This window comes from Tachysurus fulvidraco, chromosome 2 (assembly GCF_022655615.1).
Source record: "Tachysurus fulvidraco isolate hzauxx_2018 chromosome 2, HZAU_PFXX_2.0, whole genome shotgun sequence".
Lineage (NCBI taxonomy): Eukaryota > Metazoa > Chordata > Actinopteri > Siluriformes > Bagridae > Tachysurus > Tachysurus fulvidraco.
In genome coordinates, this window is record NC_062519.1 from 3,586,768 (window position 1) to 3,605,848 (window position 19,081).

The following is a 19,081-nucleotide window of genomic DNA, read 5'->3' on the forward strand; positions in this document are numbered from 1 at the left end:
CATGGAGCATGTGTATTATAGAGGCATAGAACCCTTTATTATCGCCACATACACATTACATTACAGTGGAATTCTTTTCTTCACATACCCCAACTGAGGAGGTTAGGGTCAGAGTGCAGGGGCAGCTATGATACAGTACCTCTGGAGCTGGGAGGGTTGAGGGCCTTGCTCAAGGCCCCAGCAGTGGCAGCTTGGCTGTGCTGGGCCTTGAACCTCAATCCTCAGATCAACAACCCAGAGCCTTAACCAGTTGAGCCACCACTGCTCCAACAAGACCTTATATTAAAAGGAGAATATCTGATTTGTCTACTAGGACTAGACAAGAAAACAAAATAAAAAGAAAAAAGAAAAAAGAAAATTAATACGCAGCTGGTCGTTTCCTGTACATTCTGTGCTAGTATCGTCTTACAAGACTGTCGTTTCATTTAATTCTCACCCTGCTTTTATCAGAACAGTAAATGGGAAGTGATTATAAATGAGTACATTCAGTTAATAAGCTAATATTCCTATTAACTGGAGGAAATGCTAGAGAAAATCGTTGACATGTTAATTATCAACCGCACTTCACCTTGTTTTTGTTGTTTTTTTATTCCCGATTTTGCGTCCCTGCTAAAGTAAAGCTGCCTAATCGATTGAACTGTACAAAAACAGTCATGTACCACAATGAAAATGTTTATCATCCCACCGTTTTCACGCTTCTATTCCCTAGTGACAGAATGATAATTAAGGCACTCTTCCGAAGCCAGTCATCAGCGCACCATTGAACATTTTGTTCTCTTTTTCAATTGACAAGCGACACCAATCCGTGACAAGGATATGATGGCTGTGGTTTACGTGATGCACGTAGACAGCATGCATAAACCGAGGGAAAAAATGTGCTCCCTACAATAAAATAAAATAAATCAAGACATGCTATTTTTAGGGGGGCACAGTGGCTTAGTGGTTAGCACGTTTGCCTCACACCTCCAGGGTTGAGGGTTCGATTCCCGCCTCCGCCTTGTGTGTGTGGAGTTTGCATGTTCTCCCCGTGCCTCGGGGTTTTCCACCGGGTACTCCGGTTTCCTCCCCCGGTCCAAAGACATGCATGGTAGGTTGATTGGAATCTCTGGAAAATTGTCCGTAGTGTGTGAGTGAATGAGAGTGTGTGTGTGCCCTGTGATGGGTTGGCACTCCGTCCAGGGTGTATCCTGCCTCGATGCCCGATGACGCCTGAGATAGGCACAGGCTCCCCGTGACCCGAGAAGTTTGGATAAGTGGTAGAAAATGAATGAATGAATGAATGAATGAATGCTATTTTTAGACCTCTGACTGGAACAGGTCCTAGTATATACTAGGTGCATGATGGGACACCTGGGAGCTTATTGGCAAAAAAAACAAAACAAAAAACCAAAAAACCTTTAAAGCTCCTTTTCACAGGAGCTTTAATGTGAAAAAGGTATAAAAAAATATCAGAGAGGAATAAGGGAGAAGTTTGAAGGTCTTGATGGAGTGAAATTCCTGAGAGATTCCTGAGTCTACGTCACTAGTGGAAGTGTTCCATGTTAAAGTGGACAAATTAAAAGAAAACAGTGAAGTAAGCTTTCTAGGGTATAGCTACATATAAATATTTGTTTTTTTTAGGCTAGAAGATTTTCCCTAAATGGTACTGAAATGGCCTTTGAATTGATCTGGAAATCAGAGGAACCTTTACAAATTCCATGGAGAATCCTTTAAAAAAACCAGAGAGCATGTCATCATCTACTTCATCACTTGGAGAACCATCGCAGAACCATTTAAACAGTGTAGATCTACAGTCTTGGATAAGGAAAAAAAAGGGTTCTTCGGATTGTTAAAGGTTATTTACGGTTATTAGCGCCTTTAAATAAAAGAGTTCTGTTTGTTCTACTTGTTATCCAGTTCTACGTGGAACGTCTTAACTTAAGGGTTCTACACTGTAGGTATAAGAAACCTACATTTGACAAATTGCTGAGCTGTAAGAGGAATAAAACCTGGTCTAGGATCAAGTTTAGGATGGTAACAGTAACTCCACTTCATTACATCGCCTCGTCGCTGATTGTTTTCTTATAACAACACGACAACACAAAAGTTTTATCCCGTATCCCTTAATCGGCTCAACATTCCAAATGAAGATGCTCCCGTTTTTTTCTCGCTTCTCCGATCCGCCACCGTCCTTGACTCTTCGACCCTGCTGCTTTACACAATCAGCGTGGCTGTGCTTCACTTTTCGAGCATTAACCCTCATGAATCAACATGTCAGAGCGATGAGACGGCTGAGCGACACGGGATCTGAAAGGAGGATGGGATGTGATTCAGTGAACTATGCTTTAATGCTCCGGCTCGGACACACAGGAAGTCCAAGAGAATGAGAACACCGGAGAAGGAGTGTGTGCTCGGGGTTTTGGGATGCCTGGAGGGCCGAATGTGCCGGGGACACTTAAAGGAACACCTACGTGACAAGGACAACAGGGACTGAGCTTTTATGTAACATGGTAGCAGTGTGTTTTTGTTAAAGCATGCAGAGGATGTATCTGAGTGGCCATTCGTCCCACATCGTTTTCATCCTGATTTAAGTCTTTTTTTTAACTGTCTTTCTTTCAACATAACGTCCTTCATACAAAGATTTTTATTTGAGTGAAATAGCTTAGACTGCATGCAAGGCTTTCAGTCTCTTTCACTACCACCTCCATACAGACAAGGTCACCACAGTGGTCCTGTACCAGCAGGACAGACGAGACATTTCAAAAGCCAACCCCATGAAAGCCCACCTATTCTGAGCCAGAGCTCAATAATTCATCAGATCTTCTGGGCGACCTCAGGACTGCCCTTTACTGTGCCGCGACATGAGAGAGATCAAGGGCATCGAGCCTCAGTCTCTCTTTGTATCACTAAGAAACGGAGACGACATGAGTCCAGGTTCAAACGATTCTAAATCGGCAGTCACACTGACTTAAAAATGTGCAGACTTCTGAAAGGCTGCTCTGTACAGTCAGGAATACCAAAACATAAAGCCTCATTTAGTCATCTGTTAGCAAAGTACTTTTCCATAGAACCGTTTTCCTTCATATTTGCATACGTATGTTAACCAGGTGTTAATTAATACTCAAGTTCAAGCAATGGCTGAGTCACGATGTACTGAGGCTCACAGAACTCCATAAAAGTTCAAGAGCGACTAAATGAAAAAATGGTGGCTAAAAAGCAAGAAATCCTTGTCATACCGTAATTCTTCTTCTTTCTCTTTTTACAAAGTGATGTTACTTTTGTACTAATGGAACGGCTAACGGTTTTCCATCCAACTAGGTTTTTTTTTTTTTTTTTTAGTAAATAACAGATTTCGACTTGACAGGACTGTCCAGATTTGAAGTTGTGATATATTTCACATCAAATTTATTAGCAGTTATAGCATTTGAAGCTAGTTGGCTAAGGTTCATACAAACTAGTCTACTCTGGAGTGAATTGTAGAATTGTAGGATTTGAATGATGTTTGCATGTGGGGGAAGGACTTCTCCTGTGCAAGGCTGTGATGTAATCGAAATACGCAAAACGCACTATAACAACATCATGACATCTAATAATTAGCAACCGCTTTCAAATACAAATATAGTACAGTCAATGTGGGCTGACAAAATGGCACAATGACAACGTGCAATTCCAAGATTTGTTTTCGTTTTTTTTTTTACTTCATCAGGCGCTGGCGTCACTTGTGATACTACACATAGTGCCTGTGCTGTACAGGGTATTAACTCAGCTTGTGTTGGGCTGCTGCCTGGTTGTGAGGCGGTGCTTTATTTAGCCGGAGAGTACAAGCCAGGGGCACACCAGCTGATAGAGCGATAGTGTTGCTGTTCAGCCAGTCCAAGCTGGCGTAGGCATGAGACACCCTACGAGTGAGAAGGATTGGAATAAGGTGTGCTTATTAAAACAAAAACAGGGCTAAAGGACATGAATCTGAGATCCTGACCGGCCCTTAGGATCATCCTCCGAGCCACGGGCGTGACTTTTGAACAGGAGAACGGCAATGAAATAGTGATGAGAGCCAGGTTTTGTGGTTTGGTTGCTAAAAAATAAATGAGCCTCCTGGGTATTGAACAGGCTGTAGGACAAGACGCATTAAAATGCAATGATTCTGGATTCACGACGAGGAATAAAACGTCAAAACGCGAGGAATTGTAATGTTTCTGATAATCAAATTGTTCCCAGGAAGAACAAAGACTCTGTCTGTCACATAATGTGCTCTGATATCAGGCTTCTTATGAAAGTCAATCAAATGGTGGAAAAAAAAAGTGCACCATGACAGATGAGTACAGATCTGTCTGAACTCTACGTGCATGGACATTAAGTCCACATTCCTAGTCTCTTTCTGTCTCTCTCTCACTTTCTCTCTCTCTCTCTCTCTCTCTCTCTCTCTCTCTCTCTCTCTCTCTCTCTCACATACACACACACACACACACACATGCACACACAGGAATGTTTCCAGAGCTGATCAGCATGTGATGTGCTGTAGTATAGCTCACTTCATAGGGACGATGTTCCTATGTGACCCAGTGAATCCTCCATGAATATTTCAGCAACCTGAAATGGAGAGGTGTCGACCGCATCGCCAAAAAAAAGGGAAATGAAAGAAGAGAAAGGAAAAGAGAGAGAGAGAGAGAAAGAGAGAGAGAGAAAGAGACAGAAAACGACTACCTATTACTGACCCAACTCTGTTGCTTAGCAACTCCAGTTGCCAGAGAATGTGGCAGAGATGCTGATGATCGTAGAGGGGATTCGAGTCGTGAGTCGGGGGGGGGTGACCGGGGGAACAGAAGCTGCACTGTGCTTTATTTAGTAACACAACGTACTTGGGACTTCTGGGTGAGGATAATTATAGAAAAGATTCCATCTTAGAAATCACAGGCTTTTACAGATCCATGGAGAAAAGCAATCATATAAAATAAGAATAATGTTTCAATATCACTGATATAATAGCACACAAAGCCATCAACCTGCTGCTCATGCGCTGTCCAATTACCATGAAGCGTTCTCGTTGTTCTTCTTGGTCTTGATTATTAAATTATTTAAAATAGGGCTTGAAAAAATGTGGAGAAAAAAAAATCTTGTGGAATTGTGTTAAGTTACACTAAAGGGACAGCACAATGTTCTAAGATATCACACTGGCCGATTCCATGTTACACCGATTGCATGTTTTTGTACCAAATGTTTTTTAAAAATAATGAACTGTAAATGAAGCATTTAGAGCAGCACCGGCATGAGACAATTGTTCTGAAAGGTATTTACACCCAGAAATTTTTCAAGTGATCAAAAATATTGGAACATGTCACTGAGAGGTGTTTTCTTGTCAACCACGTTACAGTGTACAGTATTAATCGCTCCTCTTGGTCCCCGGGTTTCTCCTGTGAGGTCTGCATCTGTGTTAAAAAAAAGGACAAACCAACATGAAGACCAGAGAGCTGTCTATGGGAAGCCATTTCGAAGGGAAATCAATTGCACAATTATTGATCGTTTATCGCGGTTAATGGGGACCGGAACCCCTCGCGATAGGTGTAAATCCGCGAAGTAGGATTGGCCCTAAGTTTGACCTTTTCACTGATGGTCATCATCTTCCTCTTCCTCTTGGGCTGACTAGCGGAATCTTTCGCAGGGGCACGGCGCTTAGGAGGCATCGTAAGGGCTTAACGAAAAATTAATTTCGAACACAATAGTGGTGTGATACAACAAGGGAAGAAGCTGGGAGAGGATACGATGATGCGCAGCCAATCAGCTCAGATCTCACGCCGGGAACCAATCATGTGCCTTGTCTGAGTGCCAGTGGGTACAAAGCCTCTGGGAGAGTTTCTCTCTTTGTCTGGCATCCTGGGAAACCATTTTTATTTCTATTTTTCGATGAATATTTTTGAAAAATCAGATATGCACTGAGGCCACGAAACTCGAACCGCAAAGTGGCGAGGGATTACTGTACAACAATTTCGGAAGGTCTTGAAAAAGAAAGAAACCACTGGTGGACTAACACCCAGACAGTGCACAGCTTGGCCAAGGAAACAACAGTAGCTGATGACAGAAACATTGTGAAAGCTGTAAATAGACGCCAGAAAAACACCCAGTGACCTCCGCAGAGCTGAGGTGAAGGTCTCACAATCCACTGTTTGAAAAGAATAAATATCACTCAGAGGTCATATCACTAGATGCATCAGAAGTAAGAATCAGAAGGTCAGGGTGGAATACTGAAGTATCAGAAATGCACAGATGGAGCTTCAACAGTTATGGAACCAAGATGAAAGGAAGGAAAGAAAAGGGCAGAGTGTGGAGAAAGAAAGGAATCATCTGTGAAGCACGGTGGTGGTGGTAGCATCATAGCTCGAACTTGGCTGCTTTTGGAACACACTCGCTAACCTTTATTGATGATTCATGTAGCTCATGATGGTCAGTAGAAGGAGACCAGATATGAGATCACAGTTGAAGACATATTTATTCATACAAGCTTTTAACGCGTAGACTCGGTTTCAACTGCTATTTTATGTTTCATAGTGCTCTTATTGATTTTATTTATTTTGGGTTTTTTTTATTGTTGTTTTACTAGAAAGCACCTTGTGCTCCTTTTGGCTGTTGTAAGGTGCTCTATAAATAAAATTTGATTGATTGATTGATTGAGATGGAATCACATCGGATCAGGGAAAGGAATCCGAGAGCACAGTGTGAGCGCAGACTCAGGAAAGTGAACAGTGTGTATGTTTTATCTAACATATTGTCTATCTCTCCTTCATAGTGATGTGAATTTACAAAATTAATGACACCCCAAAACTGACTAAACATATTTTTTTCATTCTAATTAGTTATTTTTTTAGATGCAGAATTTGTGAAACTTTACTTATCTCTTTTTGAGGTTTGTTAGCTATGTACATTAATACTAATAAAAAAAAGTTAGTTATTAATGATTGATATTAATAATTAATATTAAAGTTAATATGAATCAAATTGCACATATATCCGAAATTAGAATATTCATGCAGAATGTAAATGTAAGAAAAAACCTGCTATCTAAAATCATTTGTAGTCTGTAGCAATAATGTTTAAAAATGCTCCGTTTTTACATTTAATTAGCATAAAGCTTTAGTGTGTTCGCACTTAATATAAATGTTAATAGTAGTAATAATAATAATACAGTGATTAGGGTTGGGTTGTGTAGGAGGTCTATACGTGTACGTCCTTTATGTGACACGTCACCGTCTTGTCTGTGCTACAGAATAGCACATAATTTAATACAATGCAGCTATATATAGATCTAGATTATTCTATCTTCTGCATAAGCTAATATTAAATAACAATTGTTAATCCCAGGGTGGTTAAATCCCCTCAAAGCCAAAGTGTCTGATTGTATGGTTTGAAAGAACAGCTGTGAGTGGGCGCCTTGATATTTCAGCTCCTTGCTAAAAGCCAGCAGGCGCGGATACCCAGCTGCTTTTGTCTCTGCAAAGCCTTGTGTCGATTTGTGGCGGTTTGCTTCATCCCGAGCTTGTTGTCGTCGTCCTCTTTCTCGTCCTCCTCCTCCTCCTCCTTCCTGGTTTGAGGATTGCGTCGAGCATTGCTATGCATAAAAAATCGAGTTATTTTTAGCTTATCTAGGAGAAAGATGGAGAAGCCCAAGATCAGTTAGTGACAGAAGGTCATCCCAGGAGGAGCTGAAGGATCTCAAGGTTGGATAGGTTCGCTCAGAGGAAAGCATGATTGGTGAAAGGGGCTGGATGAGTAGGTGGGATGCCTTTTTTTTTTTTTTTTTTGCCTGCCTTGGGTAGCAACAGCCTCCGTGATGTAGAGGATTGATCAGCCATCCTGTTGCAGGGTTTTTTTGCCTCGCCTAGCGACGCAGAGAGCTAAATATAGGTACGGAGAGGGATCCCCCCTCTCCCTCTCTCTCTCTTTCTCTAAGCCCATCCCACACTCTGGTGCATTGTGCCACAATAAAACTGCTGATCTGCAAAATGTGTGTGTGAGAGAATCCATCCATACGATGCGGAGAACAAAAAAAAAAAAAAAAAAAAAGCAGGATGCTGGAAAAAGATATTGATTGAGCTTTAAATAGCCAGGAGTTCACTGTTGCTATTTCAGGCACAGGGAAAAACAAAATGTGCAAAGCATCAGCACAACAAAGAGATCCAAGAAGATACAGTAACAAGCCAAGATGGAAATAGTAACACTGCGGTTAGCAAACAAACCTTAAGCAACAGCAGAATTATTGGCAACCTTTGAAAATGTAAAAATGCATAGCACAGGAACTTCATATCTAAAAATAATTTCATGAAAACTGCTGTATAATAATCTGAATGCTGTATGCAGTACATTTCTACAAAAGAAAAATAAATCAGATGTATTATTATTCGTATAACACTTTCAAGTCTCAAAAGCAGCTATACAGAAATATATGGATTAGAAATAAAATAGACACCGCTTAATATTTTCGTTTCTATTTATCCCTAAAATGAGCGTCACTTTCGGAAAAACTGTTTAAAAACATTCTGCGATGTCTTCCTGTAAGTCTTCCAGAATTCTTTTCAAAATAAAAGATGCTTGAGAAGTTTCCGAATGAGAGTGTGTGTGTGTGTGTGTTTGTGTGTGTGTGTGCCCTGCGATGGGTTGGCACTCCGTCCAGGGTGTATCCTGCCTTGATGCCCGATGACGCCTGACATAGGCACAGTGACCCGAGAAGTTTGGATAAGCGGTAGAAAATGAATGAATGAATGAATGAATGAATGAATGAATGAATGAATGAGAAGTTTGATATTCCTTGCTCAACATTTCAACATCTTTAAAATGAACACCACTAAATAAATACCACAATACCACATGACGAGTTCTTTACCTACTGGCAGAGGCAACAAGGTGTTAGGACTAAAATATGGTGGTGCCTTTGAGAGTATATGATGCACTGACCTCGATTCTTCAATTCTTGGAAAGAGTTTTATTTTACTTTTTAAATAATAGCTTCAATTACACATGAGATTTTTTCTGTTTTTCTTTTCTTTTTTTTATTGTTTTTAAGAAATTTGATGCTATTCTGTATATCCTCATCACGCAGAATTCCACTCTCTCACTCTCACTCATTTTCTACCGCTTATCCAAACTACCTCGGGTCACGGGGAGCCTGTGCCTATCTCAGGCGTCATCGGGCATCGAGGCAGGATACACCCTGGACGGAGTGCCAACCCATCGCAGGGCACACACACACTCTCATTCATTCACACACTCACACACTACGGACAATTTTCTAGAGATGCCAATCAACCTACCATGCATGTCTTTGGACCGGGGGAGGAAACCGGAGTACCCGGAGGAAACCCCCGAGGCACGGGGAGAACATGCAAACTCCACACACACAAGGCGGAGGCGGGAATCGAACCCCGACCCTGGAGGTGTGAGGCGAACGTGCTACCCACCAAGCCACCGTGCCCCCCTTCAGAATTCCACTGTATGCATAATTATATAAAAAAAAATCATATGACTAGATCAAGCTCCCCGGTTGATGGAGGTGTACAACAGCTTATGTTATACAACACTGTGAGACTTTACTGCATAAAGCTTGAACAGATTGAAGGCAGACTGCACTGCATGTTCCAGCCAGTCCTTTTCAAAAGGCAAAGGATCGTTCTGTTCTGCCTTTTTAAAAAATAAATAATAATCAGAAAATACGCAAGGCTAGGTCACCTTTATAAACAAGAACACGACAGCTTGGGGAAAAAAAATACTGTGAATAAAAATGTGACTGAACCTCACGTCTAATGTGTCGCAGTATTACGTTATTCGATAAATATTCCTGTATACAATTATTAGTATATGTTTTTTTTTTTTTTTTTTACATATTTATCTTAGTTAGATGTTTATATGGCTACAAAGCTTTAAAAAAAAAAATACAGAATTCAAGCAAAAACTAAAACTGCCTGTTCAGCCACATCATTCGTCTTCCTCGTGACAGGTCTGACTTAAAAACAACTCGTATCCAACCTCCTACTGGTTTCAGATCCAGTTATACAGCACCTGTGTTTTTTCACTGCATGTAGCACACACACACACACACACACACACACACAAATACACGATACACCAGGCTACACTCACACAGCAGGTTTGAGCTGGATGACTCACTTTAGGGTCTTTCCCCGTTCCTCTGCCTTATAACTCACTCTGACATAACAATCGAGCATGACACATTTTCAGCATCGATTATAACTCTCCATTGCTAGGAATGCCAAAAACATCACCATTTATGCCTACTTAGACTTAGGAATACTCCGCTGTTCTGTTCTTTCTATCACTTGCCCTTTATCTGTAGATCTGCAGAACAGATCTTTAGTGTACTTCGACTACCAAAGACAGGAATATCAATACGTTTACCGAAACCGAAAACCCGTTTACTCCAAAGATTTTCTGTAATATCCTGCATAGTTTTTTGTAAAAATTCCCAAAGATTTCATTTAAGACTTAATTTCGTTGTGTGTGTGTGTGTGTGTGTGTGTGTGTGTGTGTGTGTGTGTGTGTGTGTGTGTGTGTGTGTGTGGCGTTTACATATTCTCCCTGTGCCTCAGGGATTTCTTCTGGTTTCTTCGACCAGTCTGAAGTCATGGTTGTAGGCTAAAAGTCATCTATAAATCGTCCGTAGTGAATATGTGTGTGTGTGTGTGTGTGTGTGTGTGTGTCTGTCTGTGTGTGTACTTGTTGGCACCTGTGTAGGTTAAGCAGTAAAGAAAAAAATAAATGAAAGGATGATCCGTTCATACGTTTTCCTGCTGTTTCCCGCCTCCTTGGCCATCATGACCCCGGTGTATCAGACACCTTGCACCATTCGAATGTGTTACTAATCGCAGCCAAGTTGTTTATAACACCATATGCTATATTTGTGCTCCGGTGTTCCGTGACAGGAGACCGTGTGACGTAGCGTCATGATGCCTGTTTGTTGTCACGATGTGTGTTTCTGGTTCAGACCAGCAGTGATTTATCATCACAACACTAGTCCTCGTTCTAGTAACAAACTTGCCTGAGCCGTTCTGTGCTGCGCTGCTCTGTCCTGAGTTGATCGATTACCGGGCCACTGGTTGTGTAAGTATGTGTGTGTGTGAGTGTATATATGTGTGTGTGTGTGTGTGTGTGTGAGAGAGAGAGAGAGAGAGAGAGAGAGAGTCTGTTATGGATCACAGTAGGCCTGCAGTGAACCTCTACAGAGCCTGAGCTCCAGTTGCACCTGTGATAACATGACACACTGTAAACCCCTGAGCTCTTAAATCAGACATCAAGTCAACATTTTCATCGTCTCTATTTCCTCCCAGCATTTAGCATAGAAGCCTTTTATTTTGTCGCAGTCAAATTCTTTCTTCACATATCCTGACTTTGGAGGTTGGGGTCAGAGCACAGGTTCAGACATGACACAGCACCACTGGAACAGAGAGGGTTAAGGGCCTTGCTCAAGGGCCCAACAGTAGCAACTTGGCAGTGAACACTGATCCTCCGATCAACAAGTATTAACTACTTAAGCCACCACCACTGAACTGAACTGATCTGATCTGGACTGAACTGATCTGCACCGAGCACAATCCACACACACACTCACCCACACACACACACACACACACACACACACACACACACACACACACACACACACACACACACACACACACACAAGCAAAACAAACTGTATGGACTGCAATGACTCCCAATACACACCCATGTCTACAGCACCACCATACCAATCTGTTTACATGCTGTTTTGCACCCTGTTTTTGCTCTTTTCACATTTTGTCTCATATTTTAATTGACTGTTGTTTTGCACAATACATTACAATACCTCATGTAACTGCTGCTACTGTATAATACTAGTGCTCATTCCAGTATTTCTGCACACGCAATATTGATTGAACGGTATTTACACTGGTCGGGGCTGTTTTTGTGTATTGTCTTTATTTATTGTCTGCACTGTCTTTTGTCCTGCACTGTCTTTCTGTCTTTTTGTCTTGTCTTGCAATGTTTGCACCACTTGCAATGTTTGCACCACTGTAAGTCCTTAGCTCTGTCTTTGCACCACGGTCCTGAACCTGTGTACTGCAACAGCTATAAATGGTTGAAATGAAAATAAAAGCTTCTTGACTTGACTTGACTTTCCCTACAGACTTGAGACAAGATTAATCCTCGATTATTTTATCCTCAAATCCTACCCACCAGCCTCTAACGGCTAGCGAGTAAAGACGAACGCGGAGTTTGGCGCCTCACTGTAACATGACGGTGGACTTTTTATCTTACGTATTTACTGAGAGAGAGAAAGAGAGAACAACTGGTGAGAGAAAGACTGTATGGAGTTTGTTGCTGTTCAACAACATTCGAACATAACTATAAACGGATAAAAAGTACAGCGTTTTGTTCTGTAATTAAAACAAATTTCTAAATTTTTGCAAATTCCTTTTGTGGTATAAAGGGAATAAAACATTTCAGGATGCTCAGTGATGCATTTCAGGATGCATTTAAAAGCTTATTATTTGCATAAATAAGTATTGCAAAAAAAAAATTGTGGAATTTTGTGGATTTTTCTTTTTTTTATTATTGTTTTTTTTTTTTTTTAACCGAAATCTGCTTAATTTGGTGAAACTGCAAGCATAGGATTCTTCTTTTAAACTCCTTCCACTGAAAGCACATGAGACTGTAATGCATGAATTACAGATGTTGGATCACCGATCAGAAGTTTAAACCCCAGGTCCACCGAGCTGTCAATGCTGGGCCCCTGAGAAAGGCCCTTAACTCTTAATTCCACGGTTAAAATGTAATTCACTCTAGATAATTGGGTCTGCCAAATGCTGTAAATGTCAATTTTGTGTTTATTTCTACAATCACACAATCGTGAACTCCTGAGTGACCGACAGCAGACGGTTGCTTTATCCAGCACTTTACTCAATGCACCTCTGCAGGTAATGTTTTAATTATCCAATTAGCTTACAGTTCTGGTGTATTAACATTACTGTTATCTAATCATGTTAGCATGACGAGAAAAACGCCAAGGTGTCACATAGTAAAAGCGCACGCTTATTGAGTCTGTCTGCGAAGTGAGAATGTTTAACACTTACAGGAGGGGAAACACGCCGCTGTTCTTTATTCCTAATGAAGGTGTGAAATGCTCAGGGTGTGGATACAGGAAATCTTTCCCTCACCGCATCACACGATCCCAAGGTGTAAAACTGCAAGTGTCGCTTATGTGAGACAGTTTGAGTGTTAAAGCGATCAATTTTCAAGATTTCACCTCCCCTGATAAGCAGAATCATTCCTGCTTTCTATCTGGATTCTTCTTTCATTTTACCCTCGACCAACATAAACTCACGTTTGTGTGACTTTTGACTCGTGTTTAAAAAAAAACCCACACAAAGTAGATGGAAAAAAGAGGAGTGAAAATAAATTCATGCAATAACTGATCTGTTACATTAAAAAACAATGAAAAACATTAAAATCTTATATAATGTATATGTTTTTTTGTTTGTTTGTTTGTTTGTTTGGGTTATTTTTTGACAAAAATTGCTATTTTAAAATGATTAACACCATTATAATAAATTAATTATAATGTTTATTTATTATTATTATTATATTATAATATTTCCATTATTATAATATAATATTTCAGAGTGGCCTCAAACTCTGATGTCTATAAAGTTCTGAGATATGTGAAGAAGGATTTCAAAATAAACCTCAGCTATTGTGCTATATCATTAGGAGTTTATTATTTAATTACAAGAGTAAATAATCCGATAGATAGATAGATAGATAGATAGATAGATAGATAGATAGATAGATAGATAGATAGATAGATAGACAGACATATAGACAGACAGACAGACAGACAGACAGACAGATAGATAGAAAGATAGATAGATAGATAGATAGATAGATAGATAGATAGATAGATAGATAGATAGATAGATAGATAGATAGACCGAGAGACATACAGACAGACAGACAGACAGATAGATAGATAGATAGATAGATAGATAGATAGATAGATAGATAGATAGATAGATAGATAGATAGATAGATAGATAGACAGACAGACAGACAGACAGACAGACTGACAGACAGACAGACAGACAGACAGACAGACAGACAGACAGACAGACAGACAGACAGACAGACAGACAGACAGACAGACAGACAGACAGATAGATAGATAGATAGATAGATAGATAGATAGATAGATAGATAGATATCCCTGTAGGAAATTCACAGATTCCAGTAGTAGCCACATACTTGAGCAATAAGGCATTAAAAAAATTACATTTATATTTAAAAAGATATTTCACTTTACAACGGACCGAGAACCCAGATGTTCTGCAGGATGGAATATAACCCTGTGCACATCTGTGAAGGTAAAAGACGACGGATCGATTTTGGCGCCCAGAGAGCCGAGCATTCCTGATGAGACTGATCGGTTCTGCACTCCCACAGCTGACTCTTCATATCAGAACCCAGCCATAAAGATTAATGCTGCTGACTACACAAAAACAAACAACAACAAAAAAACAGCACACACACAACCAACCTTCGCTTATGTTTAGCTCGGCATATTATTTTTACGCACGCCGACTGAAATTTGGTTGTCTCTGATTATTTTTAGCACAACACTGTTAACACTGCGTAAATGTTCGGTGCCGCATTGAGCATCTCGTTAGTAAAGGTGTCATAAGTGTACATTTGTTGTAGTGTTTATAATGTCGTCCTGTGTTTATAAGGAGCTTAACACAGGAGTAATAATGAGCATGTGGTTTTTGACATTTATCTACGACCTCGTATTAGATAGATAGATAGATAGATAGATAGATAGATAGATAGATAGATAGATAGATAGATAGATAGATAGATAGATAGATAGATAGATAGATAGATAGAAATAACTGCCAACAGTTAACAGATACAAAAGGATGATACCTTTATGAAAGCTGTAAATAAAACCAAGGACAATAAACAAAATTACTACAAAGAAATTTGTTTACGTTGTGATTTTCTTTTTTTCTTATCCAAAGGTCTCCAGTGTCAGCACTTCATGTTTTCCACGAGGAGTTTAGTGTCTCTGTAACGTGTCACAAGATTTTATTTCTTTTGGTTTGATTAACTGCACTGAATGAGTTAGAAAAAAGAGAGGCGCATGAAAGAAAGAATGTCTGGATGTTATAACCTAAGCGATGAATCGGCTAAAAAACATGTGCTGGGGTAAATCGGGAATAAATAGAATAATTGTTTACAAATGAATATGCTATATTCTTTTATTTTTAGTCTATTTATTTTTCTTTGTACGGAGAGTGATGTCTGAAACGAAACCAGATGAAAACGTGTGAAGGGACGTGGGCGGGTGGAATATTAATCACGCGCAAACGCAGATGTCCTCAAATTTACACCCGGCGTTAAAGGAAACATTTCACTGTGATATTCAGAAGTGTTAAGATGCTTTATTTATTATATGATAAGAGGTTGCCAGATTGTCCGTTTTCAATATTTTTTTAAAGAAGGTCAGCAGTGACTGGATGAAGATAACACGAGGCCGAAGGTAAAGCTTTGACGTGATTCCACCACCACCATGCTTCACTGTGTTAAGTTTCATGACCTATCCCACCAGAGAACCATTTCCTGAATATCCGACATGTCTGTATGGCAAGAAACAATTCAGATGGTTCAGCCTAATAACAGAGGTAATAAATTTGCAAAACTGTACTCGGCTTCAACAGTCGACTGTATTTTATAAACAGACGACATTTTTCTATAGACAGATGACATGTAATTTTAATTTAAGTCCATTTCGATTTCAGGTTGTAACAGTAAACATATTGAAGAGTTGAAGAGGGTCAATACTTATGCACAGCACCTTTTCACAGACTGGGCCTATAGCTCCACCTTCTGGTCACATGAAAACCTGCTTCCGATCATAATTGACTGCAATTTTAAATTCTTCTTCAGATTTTTACAGAATTTATTTTTTGAGCTTAATTTTGCTGGAAAAAAAAAATCACTTTTAATCTACACGGTTAAATAAACAACCGGACAAACCGTCTTGTCTCGCTGACACTTCCAGCTCTGAACACTTATTCTGCTGAACCTACACAAATCTGACTGCTGTGTTCAATTTGACACCAACAGCCTGGACTCGTGTCATGGCAGAACAGCACGTGTCAGCGTCCTCACGTGGGCTGAAAGCTCTGATGCATTGTTAGTGTTGACGATGCCAAATCATCTCTCTCGCTCTCTCTCTCTCTTCTGTCTCTCTCTCACACACACACACACACACACACACACACACACACACACACACACACACACACACACACACACACACACACACAAACATACAAAAACGTACACTTAAGAAATATCAGTGAATTGGAGAGCAGCAAGTCTGAAGTAGACATAAAATAACAAACCCAATGACACTGTGGAGAGTGGAGGACAGGCAGAGAGAGAGAGAGAGAGAGAGAGAGAGAGAGAGAGAGAGAGAGAGAGAGAGAGAGAGAGAGAGAGAGGGAGGGAGGGTACAAATAAACAGATAGAAATAAGGAGAGAGAGAGTGGGTAGAAATAAAGAGACAGAAAGAGAGAAAAGAAGAAAGAGATAGAAGAGGGATAGAGTGAGGGAGACAGACAGACAGAAGAATAGAGACCTAGACAGGCAGACAGACTGTCTGAGAAAAAGATGGATAGAGAGGGACAGAGAGATAGACAAACAGACAGAAAGATGAAGAGGGAGACAGACAGAGAGACAGACAGACAGATAGAGAAAAACAAAGAGAATCGAGCGAGAGAGAAAGAGAGAGAGTGGGCAAGAGAGAGAGAGAGAGAGAGAGAGAGAGAGAGAGAGAGAGAGAGAGAGAGAGAGAGAGAGAGAGAGAGAAAGAGTTTGGCTCACTCACTTGGCCAGTTTCATCTCTATCTGCTGCCGGATCTCCTGACGCTCCTGGTCACTGCGCACAGGGAAGATGTTCCTGTCCTCCAGCTCCTGTTTACTCGGTCGGTTACGGAGCTTCACCGCCAACAGCTCTTTCCTTATCCGCCGTGGTAGCGTCCCTGCCAAGCACACACACACACACACACACACACACACACACACACACACACACACACACAGAGTAATAAGCTGAAAGAATATCGCTGCCCTTCAAATTTGCGAAATTGCTGTTTTAAAAAAAAAAGGGTTTAAACTGCAGTATGAAGCGGCGGCAGCAGCAGCCAGGTCCTTACACATCCTGAATTAATAAAAATGTGTCTGTTAATTAATGGAGGACTTGATGGGAATAATTCAGATATCTCAGGACTGGCTGATATGATGCTACAATATGATATGGTATCATTACTGAGTTAAGTCAGATTACAGTGATATAATTTTGCAGCAGATTGGCCGTTAAATTCTAACGATTTGTTGTTAAAAATATTTTACAAATGTTTCCGATTTACAGATCAAAATGTCAGATATAAAAAAAATTACATAAAAAGAATTAACAATTTATTATTGTAATTTTTTTTATAATTCACTACATTTTTTAATGCAATTTAAAATTTTCTTTCAAATTTCTTTTAATACACTTAATTTACTTAATTTAATCTAGGTTTAAATGATTATTATTTTTTAATTCTTTTAATACATTTACTTTTTTCTTAATTTTGTATGATTTGTATTTATTCTCAATATAAGCAGCACTGAGGTCTAACTTATAAAAGTTTTCGTATGACATCGTACAGTAATCTCCGTACCGGTGTTGATGTACGTACCGGAGATCACCGACTCGTTCCAGCTGTCCTGATCGCTGAAGTACTCGTCCAGACCCATGTTCTCTTTATTCTCCTCTGCCACCTTCTTGCTCTCCATCTCTCCTCCCTGCTGCTCGCTGTCCGTGCTGAAAATGCGAGACACATGACCATCCGAGCGGCGCTTCGGCGAACAGCGCACCTCTTTACTGTTAAAACTGTGTGAGAGTAAACAAATAAATAAAAATTTTACCAACTAAATGAAAGAAATAAAAACTCCACCTACGAGAAGCTGCGACAATTTTATTGTATTTATTATATAATAAATTGGCTTCGGCACAATCTTTTCGGCACAAATTTTGCGATTCAAGGCGATGTCCAGGCAGAACCTGGAGTGTTTTGTCTTGTGTTTGTTCCCCAATGTAACCACGTTCGGTAGCTTTAGGATAAACTGTGAGGTTTTATTTTTTATGTTCTATCACATCAAGGAAAACTATCCGGCATTCGTTATGCTTTTATTTAAATATATGCAGATTTCAAATTCTACAATCCTAACATTCAGACACGACTAGATATAAATATTTTTTTCTCACATGGCCAGGGTTGTGCTTTTTACATCTACTTGAGATACAATTTACATGATTTGGCAGACACCCTTATCCCACATTTTTAATGGTCATGGGCCTTGCTCATGGGCCCAGCAGAGGCAAACCGGGGATCTGTACTCAAGGTTGTGCAATCAGTAGCACAAAACCTTAACCACCTGGCCACCAAATGCCAAATCCCTGTGAGCTTTAAAATTGAATCTAGTTAAAGTTGGGGTCTCCGATGTTTGAGAAATGCTTGAGAAATGCAAAACAAAAATCAAAACAAACGTGTAACCGATGAGCAGAAAAGGGCGGGGCTTGTCGATATGCAGCGGAGAGAGTATTCAGTGCGCATGTGTGACATTAGCAGAAAGCGGGTTTAACATTGACATGGAGGATAAAAACAAAGAAAGAAAGAGAAGAAAGACTTACGATAAGGCAAGAAGTAGGACGTGTTAATATAGGATCAGCTTTCCAGCGCTGGAGAGAACTGAAGGAGCAGGAAGTTGGCCACATATTCACAGGTTGGAGTTTCCCGAGTCAATAACTCCTGAGCTAAAAGCTGTTACTACACGAATAACACCTCTTTTCTATCGTAGTAATGTAGAGAGGCAGCTACAACCGCGTTTTGTGTAGTAACAGCGTTTAGCTCAGGAGTTATTGACTCGGGAAACTCCGACCTGTGAATATGTGGCCGACTTTACTTAAGACGCCGAGGCGCTTTTTTCCTTCTCGATAGGTGAGTAACGTTGG

The 19,081-nt window shown here is 40.2% G+C and overlaps 1 protein-coding gene across 2 annotated transcripts in view; it reads right to left on the bottom strand.

Annotated features, from left to right (window-relative positions):
- phactr3b (phosphatase and actin regulator 3b) overlaps window positions 1-19,081 on the bottom strand; it is a 54,841-nt gene that overhangs the window by 5,633 nt on the left and 30,127 nt on the right. For both annotated transcript variants that reach the window (XM_047810494.1, XM_047810495.1), the window contains exons 7-8: window positions 17,766-17,959; window positions 16,910-17,063 (exon numbers count right to left, since the gene is read on the bottom strand). In XM_047810494.1, coding sequence (XP_047666450.1) covers window positions 16,910-17,063; window positions 17,766-17,959 — 348 coding nt within the window. The remainder of the gene's footprint in view (window positions 1-16,909; window positions 17,064-17,765; window positions 17,960-19,081) is intronic.